The sequence below is a fragment of the Notolepis coatsorum genome (assembly GCF_963971535.1).
Source record: "Notolepis coatsorum genome assembly, chromosome: 18".
NCBI lineage: Eukaryota > Metazoa > Chordata > Actinopteri > Aulopiformes > Paralepididae > Notolepis > Notolepis coatsorum.
In genome coordinates, this window is record NC_140182.1 from 23449230 (window position 1) to 23465086 (window position 15857).

Genomic DNA, 15857 nt, shown 5'->3' on the forward strand with positions numbered 1-15857 from the left:
ATTTGTGCTGTGCTAGGCTAGCTTGTAGCCGGATAGATTTCTACTGAACGCACAGAGAGGGGATTGGTATATTTTATCTTCTTGTCTGCCTCTGGAGAAACGGTATCTGTATTTCCCATAATGTTGCCGTGTTCCTGTAAGCAAAGTTTTGAGATGATGAATTTGCATGGCCCTTTTCAAAGGACATGAACATTTCATTTTTGGGGAAACTTGCCTCTTAGTAGCGCTGTCTATGTTCTATGTTCTAAGAGGCAAGTTTCCCCAAAATGAAATGTGTTTTTGTGCTGCAATTGGTGATGAATGATTAGTCTCTTTTTAATTTGTTTATCTAAATCTATTTCTCTTGTCACGGTGCATTGCAACTGTTTTTTTAAGAAGTTGAATCTGTAAAATAATAAAATGGGTGTAGCTATGATGATGATAATATGATGGAGGGAGAGATCATTGTTGAAACGCAAGGACAGCAAATGGCGCCAGGCAATCTACGCTCGGGTGCGCTTCGTTGAGTCTGTGGACTGTTAGGAGAGGTGTAACGCAGGAGGCGTCTACCGTGGGATTAAACGTCTACCGTGGGATTAAACATTATTTCTAACGTCTACCGTGGGATTAAACCGTCTACCGTGGGATTAAACCGTCCGTGGGATTAAACCGTCTACCGTGGATTAAACCGTAGCCTACAGTCTGGAATTCCTTGAAAACAGCCCATTTTTTTTCCTTCCTTGAAATTCAAATCAACCATTCGCATAGAAAGTTTTGTTCATCCATGATAAAATAGTTCTGAATCAAGAAATATAAAAAAATGTATCTAAAGTGTAACTAATTGTTGGAAATTGGTTTTAAGCCATAAATATTGGATCAGATTTTAAAACTGCATTTAAAAGTGAATTGTATCCTTTTAAATGCCCTTTTAAATTGAAAAATAGTGCTTGGAAAAGTACTTGAAAGTCCGTGAATTGAATTTTGCAATGTCTGTGGGAACCCTGAGGAGAATCTTGAGCCGTCGTCCAGGCTGTATCACACACGCTTCTCTTCCTCCCGCGCACAGAGACGTGACCTAGATGGCTCACAGTCGGCAGAGTCAGTGGAGTTACTGATTTTGGCTCTCATTCAGGATCTGCTATTATTCACTGTACTATTTAGGCAACAGTAATCTGTGAGACTAATCGGGGTTGAATCGGACCTGGGATGACTAGAGGAATGCAATAGGCTACCTGAGACAGAAAGCTAGCAGACTCAGAGGACCGGAGTTTAGAACAGCTTGTTTACACAATGTTATGATGAAAATTGTGAGCTGTCATCCAACGCACTTACGGTGCTGCATGGAGAGCTCCCACACACAGAGAGACATCAGCATATAGGCGACGCATACAAGAACTACTAGACATTCATGAGTTAGGCAAATATCTTTTTAATTGATGGTTCTGGTTTTTATTCACTCATGTAATCCAATGAATGCACATTATGCCACCAGTGTTGGAAAACGGCCCACATTATACAATCTCTCAGGCAGAAATTATTTCACGAACTGTAAAAGTAAACAGCCCCTAAATAAGAGCCTTTGAAGACCCTGCTGGCCCCGTTTGTGTTATTAATATCTGGGTTTGCGTTTCAGTGTGGAAGGGCAGAAACTGCAGCACCCACATTCTTTTTTTTTATCCACTTTTTCTCCTGTTCTGTTTTTTTTTTATCCCATCCAATTTGTTGTCGTGCCAATTTCCCCCTCCCCTTCCTGGTTGTTGCTCGCATGTGCCCTCTTCACTGGTCAGTCTAGGGAGGGTTGATGTCCCCTCCGATACATGCGGAGTCAGCCAGCCACTTCTTTTCACCTGCCAGCGCGGACTCTCATTGGTGAGGTGTAACGTGTGGGAGGCTCACACTACCCTCGCCATCTCCCTTCCTCGCTGTGCAGGCGCCCTGACCGACCTGTAGGGGTCGCTGTTTACAACGACCAGATTACCAACCACCGGCTTCTCTCCCGCTGACTGCCAATTGAGCCAGTATGACGGCCGGCCAAGCCGGAGGCAACGCCGACAGCCGGATTCGATACCAGTGTCTCACACGTTGGTGACGAGCGCTTAGGCCGCTGCGCCACCCAGCCGCCTTGCAGCACCCACATTCACGTGTATTTAGCTTTGTTATTGAAACTGAACCACCACAACAAAACATTCTAGTTAGCTTTGTTATTGAAACTGAACCACCACAACAAAACATTCCAGTTAGCTTTGTTATTGTTGCCCGTCCCCTTTTATGTCAGATAGTGCAAAGTTTAGTTTTATGTCATCTTGACTATTGCTCTGCGATGTGGTCATCTGCTGCCAGTGGTGACCTCAGGAAGCTCCAGGTGGTCCAGAACAGGGCAGCACGGTTGGTACTGGGCTGCTCACTAAGGTCTAATGTGAGCCGTATGCATGCCCGCCTCTCTTGGCTTAACGTTGAAAATAGATTGTCTTTTAATATACTTGTGCTGTTCAAGTTGGTCATGAGCAGTAAGACTCCTGTTTTTATACATAATCAGATTGTTTTTAGTAATACTGTGCACAAGCATTACACTAGAGGTTCCAGTAGTGGGCAGCTTGAATTGCCAGGTCCTAGAACCAGCGCTCTGGGGAGATCTTTTATTTTTAGAGCATTAACTCTGTGGAATGGCCTGCCTCGGAACCTCTGCTGCATTTACAGTAGATTAACTTTTTAAAATAATCTTAAATTGTTTTTAAATTGTTTTTAACACTGTAAAGTAATTTTTTGTTTTTGTTTTACACTAATGTAATTTTAGCTATATTAATTGTTACAGTAGGTTCATTATGCATTGTTTGTACTGACTTTTAATAATTTAGTTTTTTGCAATAGTGATTGTTTTTGTGTTTTTTTTTTGTGTGTGGACCCCAGGAAGACTAGCTGGTTGCTATCGCACCAGCTAATGGGGATCCCTAATAAAATCAAATCAAATCAAATTGAAACTGAATCACCATAACAAAACATTCTAGTTAGCTTTGTTATTGAAACGATCGTTCATGAACTCATTCATATTTTGGGCGAACGTGAACCGACTGCTGTATTTCCGCTAGAATTAGATTAATGTAATTGTGAACGCGTTCATTCTCGGCACAGTATAACTTCGTTCAATACTGTGCCAGATTTGGGATGGGCGCGCACACACATAGGTTTCGTTGTGTGCGTGTTGCGCGCGGAGAGAGACTCGTAACGCCTGGGACAGACGAGAGGCGTGCGCGGGTTTCGTGCGAGAACAGCTTGCGTGGCCGTCCACACCGACTTCAGAGCGGAACATTTACATTGGAACAGCTGTACAGTAAATGCCTAGTCTATATGCGAAGTCAGTCCCCGTTTTGAAGATTATTTTTTCCAGTTCCAGTGTTCTATTCTGTAATTGTTAAAATGGTCAGATAGTTTCAGTCCATCTGGTAATGCATTCCAGAAATGTGCACCCTTAAATGAGAAGCTGGATTGGCCAAGGGATGTTCTGCACATTGGGATGATAGTGTGAATGAATGAATGAGAACTTTATTTAACAGATTGCAGAATGGGTACAATACAGTACGGATCAATACACACTTGTTATGGGGATGCAGACCAGAGAAAGATGTTTAAAGATTTTTTTTTAGCGTTTATCGCTTTTTCATGGTCAGACATGACCGACAGATGAGGAGAGGATGAACGGGAGAAGAGGCGGGGAAGACATGCGACAAATGGAAGTCACCGGGAGTGGGAAGCGAACCCGGGACGGCCGCTTTGCGACGCAGCGCCATACATGGTGTGCTACTAGAGAGCCCCCCAGAGAAAGATGTTTGTCTTGTTTACATCAGGGTCCCCCATTTTCAATTCATAGTTTCCACTGTTGGTGCTCCTATTTATTTTGGGGTTAAATAAATCAATACAATGCCTATATAAAAACAAGTAATCAATTGAATAAGGAAAAGTTAATATTGTAAAATAAAGCATTACGTTTATAAGACATGACAAGTGGGGGAAAATATTATAGGAATTGATTTAATTTCATTCAATAGCCTATACACAATGTTGATTGCCTCACTTTTTACATAAAGGGCCATATTCACATATAATCTATTTAAAAAAAAATGTATCCACTTTTTATCCTTTTCTATTTTTTCTCCCATCCCAATTTTGCTGTGCCAATTCTCCCCTCCCCTGTCTTGAACGTTGCTCGCATATGCCCCCCACTGGTCAGTTGTAGGGAGGATAGAAGCCTTGCATCACATGTCCCCTCCGATACACACACCACTGAGGATAAACGGGGCTACCGTGGACAGGGTGAGCAGCTTCAAGTACCTGGGGGTCCACATCTCAGAGGACCTGACATGGACAACACACATAGACTCAGTCGTAAAAAAGGCGAAGCAGCGCCTCTACCACCTGAGACAGTTAAGGAAGTTCAGAGTATCTGGGAAGATACTCCAGTCCTTCTACTCCGGAGCTGTAGAGAGCATCTTGACTGGAAACATCACTGCCAGGTATGGCAACAGCACGGCACAGGACAAGAAGGCCCTACAGAGAGTGGTGCGCTCAGCCGAGCGTACCATGGGTATTGCACTACCAACCCTGCAGGTCCTATACAACAAGAGGTGCAAATCCAGAGCCTGCAGGATAATGAAAGACCCTCATCACCCCAACAACAGCCTGTTCATGCTGCTGCGGTCAGGCAAACGCCTGCGAACACCAGTAACGAGGACAGAGAGACTTCGGCTCAGCTTCTTCCCCAAGGCCATCAGAGCCTTGAACACTGAACTCTCCACGCACAAGCACACATGAGCACACACACAACACACACACTGTACACGCTCACACACTAGCAGCCACTTTAACATGAGCACACACACACTCATGCTGCACACGCTCACACTTATGGACACTTTACAGAAGGAAAGGTCACTTTAAAGGATAACTCCACTATTTTGGGAAATTAGCTTATTTAACATCTTCCCTGGAGTTAGACAAGAAGATGCATACCTTTTTTGTCTCTGTGCGTGCATTTTAGCTTTGGGAATAGATGCTCCGTTAGCATAGCTTAGCTTCATCACTGGAAGAGAGGCAGGACAGTAGCCTTACAGTGTATTGCAAGGTCTGACATTGACCAAACTTGATATGCATGACCTTGGTGGGCTCTAGGTCAACTCTTGAAAAGGGGGTCAATGTCAGACTTTGCAATCAAAAGTTAGGGGGCTAATAACCCTTGCCATAATTTCAGTGCGCCCCTAACTTTTGATTGCAAGGTCTGACATTGACCCCCTTTTCAGGAGTTGACCTAGAGCCCACCAAGGTCATGCATATCAAGTTTGGTCAATGTCAGACCTTGCAATACACTGTAAGGCACTGTAAGGCTACTGTCCTGCCTCACTTCCAGTGATGAAGCTAAGCTATGCTAACGGAGCATCTATTCCCAAAGCTAAAATGCACGCACAGAGACAAAAAAGGTATGCATCTTCTTGTCTAACTCCAGGGAAGATGTTAAATAAGCTAATTTCCCAAAATAGTGGAGTTATCCTTTAAGAATAGTATAGTAGAGCTTGAGATTGTATAATATAGCATTGTATAGCAGTGTACATAAAGACCCAGTGCCTCATCCGTAGCTAACAGTGTACTGCACTACCACATAAATTAATAACTCATGTACAGATACCGATATGCCCTACTTTGTTTACTTGTTTATTGCACAATGTCGCTCTTGGTTGGATTCTTATTATATATTATTACTATTGTATTATGCACATCGTTGCGGGCAAGACCCCCCGCATTTCACTATACCTGTATGCCGTGACTAATAAAACTCTTGTATCTTGTACATGTGGAGGCAGCCTGTCGCATCTTTTCACCTGCCAGCGCGGACTCTCATTGGCGAGGTGTAACGTGTGGGAGGCTCACCCTACCCCCGCCATTACCTGTCTCTGCTGTGCAGGCGTCCCCCAACCGACCTGTAGGAGTCGCTGTCCACAACGTCCAGATTACCACCCATCGACCGGAGGCAACGCAGACAGCCGGAGTCGAACCCGGTGTCTTTTGCGTTGGTGACGAGTGCAATGTCCGCTGAGCCACCCAGCCGCACATATAATCTATTGAAATTATTCATAACAATAGTTGACATTGATTAGCTGGTTGAACAACATCTATATGTGTGGTAATAATGCAGATATTGAGTATTTCTGTGAAAATGCGCGTGGCGCACACCTCAAATTCCAACCGAAGCGGAAAAAATTCCCTTCTCGCCCCCGAGGCGCCTGCCCGCCCGTGGCCGGTGTGAACAGCGACACCCGTTAACATGGGAGCGAAAATGAAGCGCTGATGGCTTGCCCGCCTCACGCCCGCGGTCGGTGTGTTCGTGCCGTTATGCGCAACGCGGGCCGCCCCTTCATGGCAATGATGGGGGAAACACTGATAATAATCAGTGTGATGGAAATGCCTGTATTCTGATTGTGTGTGGTTCTATATGGGTTGTGGCAATCATTTTTACAAATAATAGCTCACAGCAATGTATTGAAAAAACAACTATAAACTAGTTCATTTTTGAAACCATGAACTTTGAATTATGAACTATGAACTGAACTAGTTCATTTAAAAATTTGTGAACTGAACTAGTTCATGTAGAAAGTGAACTTTCCCAACACTGCCCGCAGGACAGGTGTACCCTGGCCTCCTATCCTCCCTGCATCAGTAGACTAACTACAAATCCAAAACACCCACAGGACAGGGTTTTGTTCCCCCCAACTACCTCCTCTCAAATCCTTCCCCGACTACCTCCTCCCAACCTCCACTACCTCCTCCCAACCCACACTACCTCCTCCCAATCCCCACTACCTCCCAACCCCCACTACCTCCTCCCAACCCACACTACCTCCTCCCAATCCCCACTACCTCCCAACCCCCACTACCTCCTCCACTGTTGTTTAAGTGACTCTTGATTAACATGGAAATAGTCTTCTTGGCAGAGTGTCTGACCAGATTCCTAGCTTCTCACTGTAACTGCTCCTTGCAAAACTGCCAACAGGCTCTAGCATGAACGATGGGGGGAAAGAGGGATTTGCTGAATCTCCCGTTTTGCACAGAGGAGCTGAAAAAAAATCTCGTTTGGAGAGCAAGAGAGAAACTGCCTATAAAATGAAAGAGCATTTTCTTTTATTTCTCCCCCCCCCCCTCCCCCAAGGACACTAGGGATGTATAGTTAGCTGTGACCTATCAGATGCTATAGTTACCTGTGGGCTATCAGATGGTATAGTTAGCTGTGACCTATCAGATGCTATAGTTACCTGTGGGCTATCAGATGGTATAGTTAGCTGTGACCTATCAGATGCTATAGTTACATTTGGGCTATCAGATGGTATAGTTAGCTGTGAACTATCGGACACTATAGTTAGCTGTGAGCTATCAGCGATAACACCAACTATGAGAGAGCGATGTGCAAACATGGATGTGGAGTAATGAACAACAATGGTGAGCGATTAGCTTCATTCTGTCTATCAAACAACATGGTTATTGGAGGCACTCTGTTTCCCCACAAGAACAGCCACAAATTGCCATGGCTCTCACCAAATGGGAAAGACCAGAACCAGATTGATCACTTGATGATCAATGGCAAATGGAGACGCTCATTGAGCGATGTCAAAGTGAGGAGAGGAGCAGATGTCTCCAGCGACCATCACCTTATAACAGCAGATATCAAACTGAGGTTGAAAAGAACAGGACCGACACCCAAAGGGTCCCCAAGATTTGATGTTTGCATGTTGAAAGACCCGTCAATAAAGAAGAAATTCACAATACAACTCCGGAACAGATACCAAGCTCTCTCCAGTACTACAAAGGATGATGTTGATTGGATTGACATCGACAAGCATTGGGAAAATATTGTTGAAACGTACTGAAGGATTTGGGGTGCTTTTTCAATGTATGTGATGTATAGATTGGGGGGGAGATGACCACAGCTAAAACGGTGAGATCGAAATGTGCATGGAAGCAGGAGACGGTGGTTCAGTAGAGCAGGGTGATTCTTGTGAGGCACACTGCCAGCGAGAGAATGTTTTGAATTCCTTGTAAGAACAAAGATAACGGAGCGGTACAGGGCGAGGTAATGCAACAGTGAATGAAACGCTTTGAAATGTGTGTAAAGGTTATTAACGCAGTTGTCATGACAACGCGGCACATGACAACCAGAAAGGGGTGGGCTATCGTTGCTACGGCGAGGATCTATAAGTCGAACGGTGTTTCCGGGTGTAAGGCAGACTAGAGCAGACCAAGAGCGAGTAGGACTGAGATCACACAGAAGACACTCTCTCCTCTCATCACAGAGAGGAGGGGGGGGGGGGGGGGAGAATGCCACATCATCATTAGCTTTGGCTAACGCGAGGAGGGTTAGGCTAAAGACCAGGCCTGAACACTATTGGACTGAATAACAAAAGGACGATAGATGAACACACCGAAAGATCATTAGAATAGACTCTTCAAGGACAATACAATCTGTTAACATCTGAGCTGAGGTTTCTGTTTATCAAATAAAACCACGCTTTTCCTTGTAAGGTATTTCACGTTGTCGAAGTGTCTGATTCTTACGGAGGTGGAGAATTATTATGGTTTGCGGATTGTACTAATTGGGAGAGATAAGGATCTTATCAGCCAGTATAGAGACGTCGGGACCATTAAAATGACACAACGCAGAGGAATTGGATGGAGGGCCAAACAGACGAAGACGTGATACTGGCCAGTTTGATCAGGATCTAACAGTCAAAGAAACCAGCAAGAAAACGATTGGACACAGAAAAAAACAGCATAAAGAATGGATCAGTAATGAATCATGGAAGACCATTGAAGAGAGAAGGAACTTAAAATTCAGAATAAATAACACCAAATCATCCAGGATCAAACAAGAACTTCAAATCCAGTACCAAAATACCAATAAACGAGTGAAAAGGCTAGTAAGTAGGGACAAGAGAGCCTACCTAGAAGAGCTGGCAAGCGCAGCCGAAAAAGCAGCATCCAGTCTACAAAATCACGAACCTGATATGTGGAAGAAAATTCAGAAACACCAAACATATCAAAAGCAAACGAGGGCAATTACTCACCACAGAAAAATAACAAGAAGATCGCTGGACAGAACACTTCAGAGAGATTCTCAACAGAGATCCCCCTCTATACCCAATAGAAGCACAAGAGGCCGTAGAAGATCTGGACATTAACATCAACCCACCAACAAAAATAGAAATCATCCAAGCCATTCAAACACTCAAAAACGGAAAATCCCCAGGCGCTGATAACCTAAACGCGGAACTCTTTAAAGTTGATCCGGAGCTAACTGCAAACATCCTACTCCCACTATACACCAACATCTGGGTGGAAGGGAAGATACCATCAGACTGGACAAAACGAATGATCATTAAGGTTCCAAAGAAAGGCACACTATCTGATTGTAACAACTGGAGGGGAATCACACTTCTTTCTGTTTCCAGCAAAATATTCTGTAAAGTCATTATACACCATATTACATCAGCAGTTGACAAAGTACTCCGTGATGAACAAGCCGGTTTTAGGAAAGGAAAGGGATGTGTCGACCAGATCTTCACTCGAGCAGTGCAGTGAATGGCAACGACGGCTCTACATAAACTTCATCGACTTCCAGAAGGCTTTTGACAGCATCCACCGTGATAGTCTCTGGAAGATCATGAGAAGCTATGGAATCCCCTCCCACAGTAAATGTCATCAAACTGTTCTACACAGGCTTTTCTTGCACTGTGGGAACAAGCACCACCAGTTTTGAAGTAGGATCCGGAGTCCGCCAAGGATGTGTGATGTCTGCATTACTTTTCAACCTTACAATAGACTGGGTTATGAGGAGAACCACAGAAGACAAGGCAAGAGGGATTCGTTGGACCCTCTATTCCACCATTGAAGACATTGACTTTGCGGATGACCTAGCCCTTCTGTCACATACACACACACATCTCCAGGAAAAGACAGACAGACTCCAACACTATGGCCATCAAGTTGGACTGATTATAAACCAAAGTCATGCCCATCAACACCAATACACCAACACATATAACAATAGAAGAACAGGTCTTGGAAAATTCAGATAATTTCACATACCTTGGAAGCATCATTCACCATGATGGGGGAGCAAGTAAGGACATCCAAAACCGGATTAACAAAGCATACACAACCTTCATAAGACTTAAACAAATCTGGAAGTCAAGCCAATACAGCAGGGGTGGCCAACCAGTCAGAGACTAAGAGCCACAAAAAAATGACTGTGGTACCACAAAGAGCCACACCATATACCAGCGTTTCTCAACCTTTTTTTTCAGTCACGACACCCTTCATGTGTTTATAGGTCTCACCCTCTGGCCTCTGAAGTTGCTAATGTCTTTTTTATTTGGGCCTCACAGGGTTAAAAGTACCCTGTGAGACCCACGGTTGCAAAATTACAAAATCACTTTTAGCCATTTAAAAAAAATGTTTATTTAAAAAATGTTAAAGGGGAACTATTTTACTATTTCTTTCACTATTTGGGCACTTTTACACAATTCCTGTGAGTCTATGGAACACCTAGGTTTTTTTCAAAAAAAATGCATTGTTTTGTATTTCTAATAGAGTACTGAAAACCGCATTTTTCTACCTCAAGATCTTAAGCCGTTTTGAGGCTGGGCTCCAACCACTGTGTGGCCTGGTGCCAACTGCCACATCAACTGCCACATTATTATGCAGCTGAGAAATCTCTGACATCACAGATATGCACATTTTCAGATGACTCAGTTCAGTGAGGGTGAATATTGTGAGAGGAGAATTGGAAGAATTCGCCAATATGAGAATTAGAGACATATATCCTATTAATATAAGTCCACATAGCTAAGAAACAATGGTAAACACTGAAAAAAGCCATTTATAAGATAGTTCCCCTTTAAGCACATGTACTGTATAGTCAATTGGTCCTGTTGTTCAGCCTCACAATGCTATTTGATAGTAAATGTGTTTATATGTCCCACCCTCTGGCCTCTGAAGTTGCTAATTTCTTTTTAATTTGGGCCTCACAGGGTTAGCCTCTTAAGCCCGAGATATACAGTAAAAGTGTATATTTTCAGCATTATGTTTGTTTACCAATTATTTTAACTGTTATTAGTGAAATATAAGATTATAGAAATCTCAGGGCATTGAGTCGGAAACCGGCGCATATTGACAGGAGGAAGTGGCACAGCCAAAAGTGAGTGTAGTCTTTTGAAGGAAGAGACTCAGGGCTTTCAAATTTCGAAAAACTACCCTACCCAGCTCACACCAGCCCCTGTCAATCATCTGACTTCTGGATTTACTTTTTAATTTCTCTTATTTTTTGGGATTATCTCCCACAAACCTGAACGTTATTGCCATAAAACAGAACGCAGTTAGTTTCTCTACCTTTCTGTGAACGTCTTGCAAAAAACGGTGTTGCAATATGATGAAGAATGGTGGAGAAATTTACATTATAAAAAAGATGGCAGAATTCAGTACTGTATCTACAAAACCTTCTGTTTAATCATCTTCCCTTTATTCATTTGCTTAGATTTGTCAGGTCTGGTCAATTTTAGCATGGTGTTATTTACAGTCAAAGATAAATTTTTTTTTTAAATAGAATTGATATTCTCCTTTGGTTCATTACAATTTACTCAAGCCTAGTAACAGACACACTATTTCTGACACTGATCCATATATGTCCCTACATGTAGATTCAGATACCAAGAACATGCAAATGGACCATTAAAAAAAAGTTTATTCTACGTCCTTATGGAATGAGTGACATAAAAAAAAAAGTAAAAAAAAAAAAAAAAAAATTATGGATGGAAGAGCCGCACATTGACGGGCAAAGAGCCGCATGCGGCTCGCGAGCCGCGGGTTGGCCACCCCTGCAATACAGCAACAAAACAACTCCGGATCTACCAAAGCTGCGTACTCTCAACACTACTATACGGTGCAGAATGCTGTAAAACCACAAAGCGACATCCATAAATTATCCACTTTCCACACCTCATGCCTGCGCAAAATCCTACGTATATTCTGGCCCAAGATCATCTCTAACAATAACCTCCTCAACATTACCCAACAAGATGACATGCACTGTATAATTAATAAACAAAGGTGGACCTGGATTGGCCACATACTCAGAATGGACACCAACGCAATCCCAAGAGTCACATTACACTGGACCCCAGAAGGCAAAAGAAAGAAAGGGAGGCCTAAAACGACATGGCGTAGGACTATAGAGAAGGAGCTCCAGCAAAACCACCAGAGCTGGGGGACCATAGAGAAGATGGCCAAAGACGGATGCAAGTGGAGAAACTTTGTTGCTGCCCTATGCGCCAGCCGGCGTAATGAGGATAAGTAAGTATCGGATGCTATAGTTAGCTGTGAGCTATCAGATGCTATAGTTATCAGTGAGCTATCGGACGTTGTAGTTAGCTGTGAGCTATCGGATGCTATAGTTAGCTGTGAGCTATCGGACACTATAGTTAGCTGTGAGCAATAGTTAGCTGTGAGATATCAGACGCTATAGTTAGTTGTGAGCTATCAGACGCTATAGTTCGCTTTTGAGCTATCAGACGATATAGTTAGCTGTGAGCTATCGCACGCTATATTTAGCTGTGATCTATCAGACAGTATATTTAGCTGTGAGCTATCGGATGATATAGTTAGCTGTGAGCTATCAGACAGTATAGTTACCTGTAAGTTATCAGGCTCTAGTTAGCAGTGAGCTATCAGACACTATAGTTAGCTATCAGGCGCTATAGTTAGCAGTGAGCTGTTAGTTATCTGTGAGCCACATCTCAATGTTTAACATACTTCCCACAGTATGTGTTTCACCCCACAACTCCATGAGTCATAGTGCAGTGTATTTGTCTTGTGTTGCAGCAGAATTACTTGAAAATTATTTGGCAGTGAGAACTACTAAATCACTAAGTGTGTCTGAATCTTACCACCTAACCTGCACGGACTACTACATAATAACATATGATGCATGTCATGCCCGAAATCGGGCCGTTATGCCCATGCCCATGCACGCACATCGCGGCACCTTTCGAGGGTCTACTGGCTTGAGGCTGCATTTTTTGCATCCATTTGCCGCCGTTCGAATGCCACCTCACTCGACCAATTCCGTGCCTCGGTTCTCGAGTTACATGACGATATGTCAGGCGAGCGTCTTTTTACGCGCCGTGCATCAAATGACCACGTCAGACGGTATACGCTCGAGAACTGACCAATTACAGCTGATGGTGAAAATGATTGGTCAGTGTTGTAGCCAACGAGTGCCCGCTACAACGATACCCCACGTGGGGGGGGGGGGGGGGGGGGTGCAAATATAGGAAGTAGGTGAAAGTTGACGAGCGAAAATGAGAAGTGAGTGACTCGGACCTCAAAACGCACAGCGGTGGATGGCAGAAATGCATTTTGGAACTATTGTTTTGGCGCACAGTTTACTCGAACCTCTCTCAAACTTCTTTAATGGATTTTTATAAAGATTGGACCTGTACTACATAATACTTAAGTCTATGGAACCGTGGTGTTTATATTGTTTATACTGTTTATTTTTATCTTTATTATAATTGTATGTCTTTTTACCATTACCCTGCCCATACCTGTACCTCCCCCTCCCTGTGCTGCTATGATGCCCAAATTTCCCCAAGGGGATCAATAAAAGAATATCTTTATCTTAATGCTAATTTGCTCATGAGAACTCAAGCTAATATGGAGGCAAAAGGTGAGAGTTCAGCCTCCAATTTCTGCCTCCAAAAAGTCATTGTAATTTTCTTTTTTATAGGCAGGCAAATGCTCACAAGGACTGTGGATTTATTTGAATAAAAAAATTATATTTTTTTTACAGTTATGTTGAAACCTGCCTTTTTCACGGCTCTCACAGGGACACGGGCAGAACCGAACTACACCCCCCATAATAATGAGTGGGCATGTACTTCTGTAGAAACTCAGTTTCTGTGGATTATCCTTTTTTTTTTTTTTTTTTTTCACTTTTTCTCCTTTTTCTATCTTTCTCCCATCCCAATTTCAGCCGTGCCAATTCTCCCCTCCCCTGTCTTGAACGTTGCTCGCATGTGCCCCCCACTGGCCGGTTGTAGGGAGGATAGAAGCCCATCGCATGTCCCCTCCGATACATGTGTAGGCAGCCAGTCAAATCTTTTCACCTGCCAGCGCGGACTCTCATTTTGGCGAGGAGTAACGTGTAGGAGGCTCACACTGCCCCCGCCATTTTCCTGTCTCTGCCGTGCAGGTGCCCCAACCGACCTGTAGGAGTCGCTGTTTACAATGTCCAGATTACCACCCATAGACTTCCCACCCGCTAACTCTGCCAATTGAGTTAGTATGACGTCCGGGCCCAAGCCGGAGGCAACGCCGACAGCCGGATTCGATACCGGTGTCTCGTCTGTGGATTATCTTGAGTAACCGAGTCATGATTTCTGGAAAGAGACTTGCTTTTAATTTTTTTTTTTTTTATTTCTTCCTTTTTTTTGGTGTTTTGACCGAGTTCCTTTCAGCGCCATTGTATTGGAGCGACGGTCTCCAAAAGTAGGCAAATCACACCAAACCTATCTGCCAGTGTTGTAGTCGAGTCACTAAATCTCGAGTCCGAATCCCCAGTGTTAGAGTCCGAGTCACTGAAATCTGATTTTATTTTATTCTGTTTTTATTGCTAACCCTTTTTTTACACAGGATTTTAGCCTGTACCTTCTGGCAGGGGGACTGCCAATGGAAATTAGCCTTTTGGCTAAAATTGGGTGCATTTACATTTGTAAAATGTTTTATTAATGTACACTGTCCCCCTTGAACAAATAAAGTAAACCTAAACCTAACCTAAACACAGTGTTCGAGTCCGAGTCACAAAAGAAGAGCCAGAGTACGAGTCGAGTCCCCATTACCCTAGTTCGAGTCCGAGTCCAAGTCATCAAGGTTGAGTGAGCTGACATACAAATAAAAAAGGTCTACATTAAAAATAAATGACACAGCGGTCACCATTTCAAAGGGAGTTTATTTACTTTGTGACACAATAGCCAAACAAATGCACTAGCCATCAATATCTTATGCCAAATGATTAGGGCCTATTACAAAAAACTACTTAATGCGTCATCAGTAGAGTCCGAGTCATCGGTGCTCAAGTCCAAGTCGAGTCCTGAAAATCAGTCCAATCAGTACTACAACACTGCTATCTGGATGGATAAGGGGGAAATGTTTTTATTTTCTATTTTGGGTGAACTGCCCCTTTAACAAGATTCTGTATGGTTACTATACCCAACGTAAATAACTAACTCAATGAAATGACCACACTGTGTGATACAGAGTTGCCATCAGCCGCTACCGTGCTTTTGGAGATGGTGTTTTGATATTTGGACGGACATTATTCCAAAGCCACTGTCATGGATTTGACTGACCTGTGTGGTGATAGTAGGGTCGTTTGTTAGCCTCTCCTCTTCTTCTGTTGCCTTGACTCCCTCTCCTCTTCTTCTGCAGAAAAAGGTGGTGGAGCAGCTGCGGAAGGAGCTTCTTGTGAAGCAGGAGCCGGAGGCGAAGCTGCTGTTCCAGGTGGACATGAAGCAACACAGCCTCCTCCAGACCAGCCAGCAGCTCCTCCAGCAGCCCCCACCCAGCCCCGCACACCCCCCCACGGGCCTGCAGCAGGTAACCACACACACCCAGCCCCGCACCCCCCCCCCCCCACGGGCCTGCAGCATGTAACCACACACACCCAGCCCCTGAGTTCTTTGATTAGCTTAGCAATGGCGTTCATATCAGTGGGAGCGTCGTCTTTCTTTGATTCGCTTCTCGTTGCTTTCTTAATTGTGGTTCTTTCAGTCAATATAGTTAGTAGG

The 15857-nt window shown here is 43.7% G+C and overlaps 1 protein-coding gene across 1 annotated transcript in view; it reads left to right on the forward strand.

Moving 5' to 3' along the window:
- Positions 1–15857, forward strand: part of phf21ab (PHD finger protein 21Ab) — a 77441-nt gene that overhangs the window by 26124 nt on the left and 35460 nt on the right. The window contains exon 6 of the mRNA XM_084335106.1: positions 15499–15666. Within this exon, the coding sequence (XP_084191232.1) occupies positions 15499–15666 (168 nt within the window). The remainder of the gene's footprint in view (positions 1–15498; positions 15667–15857) is intronic.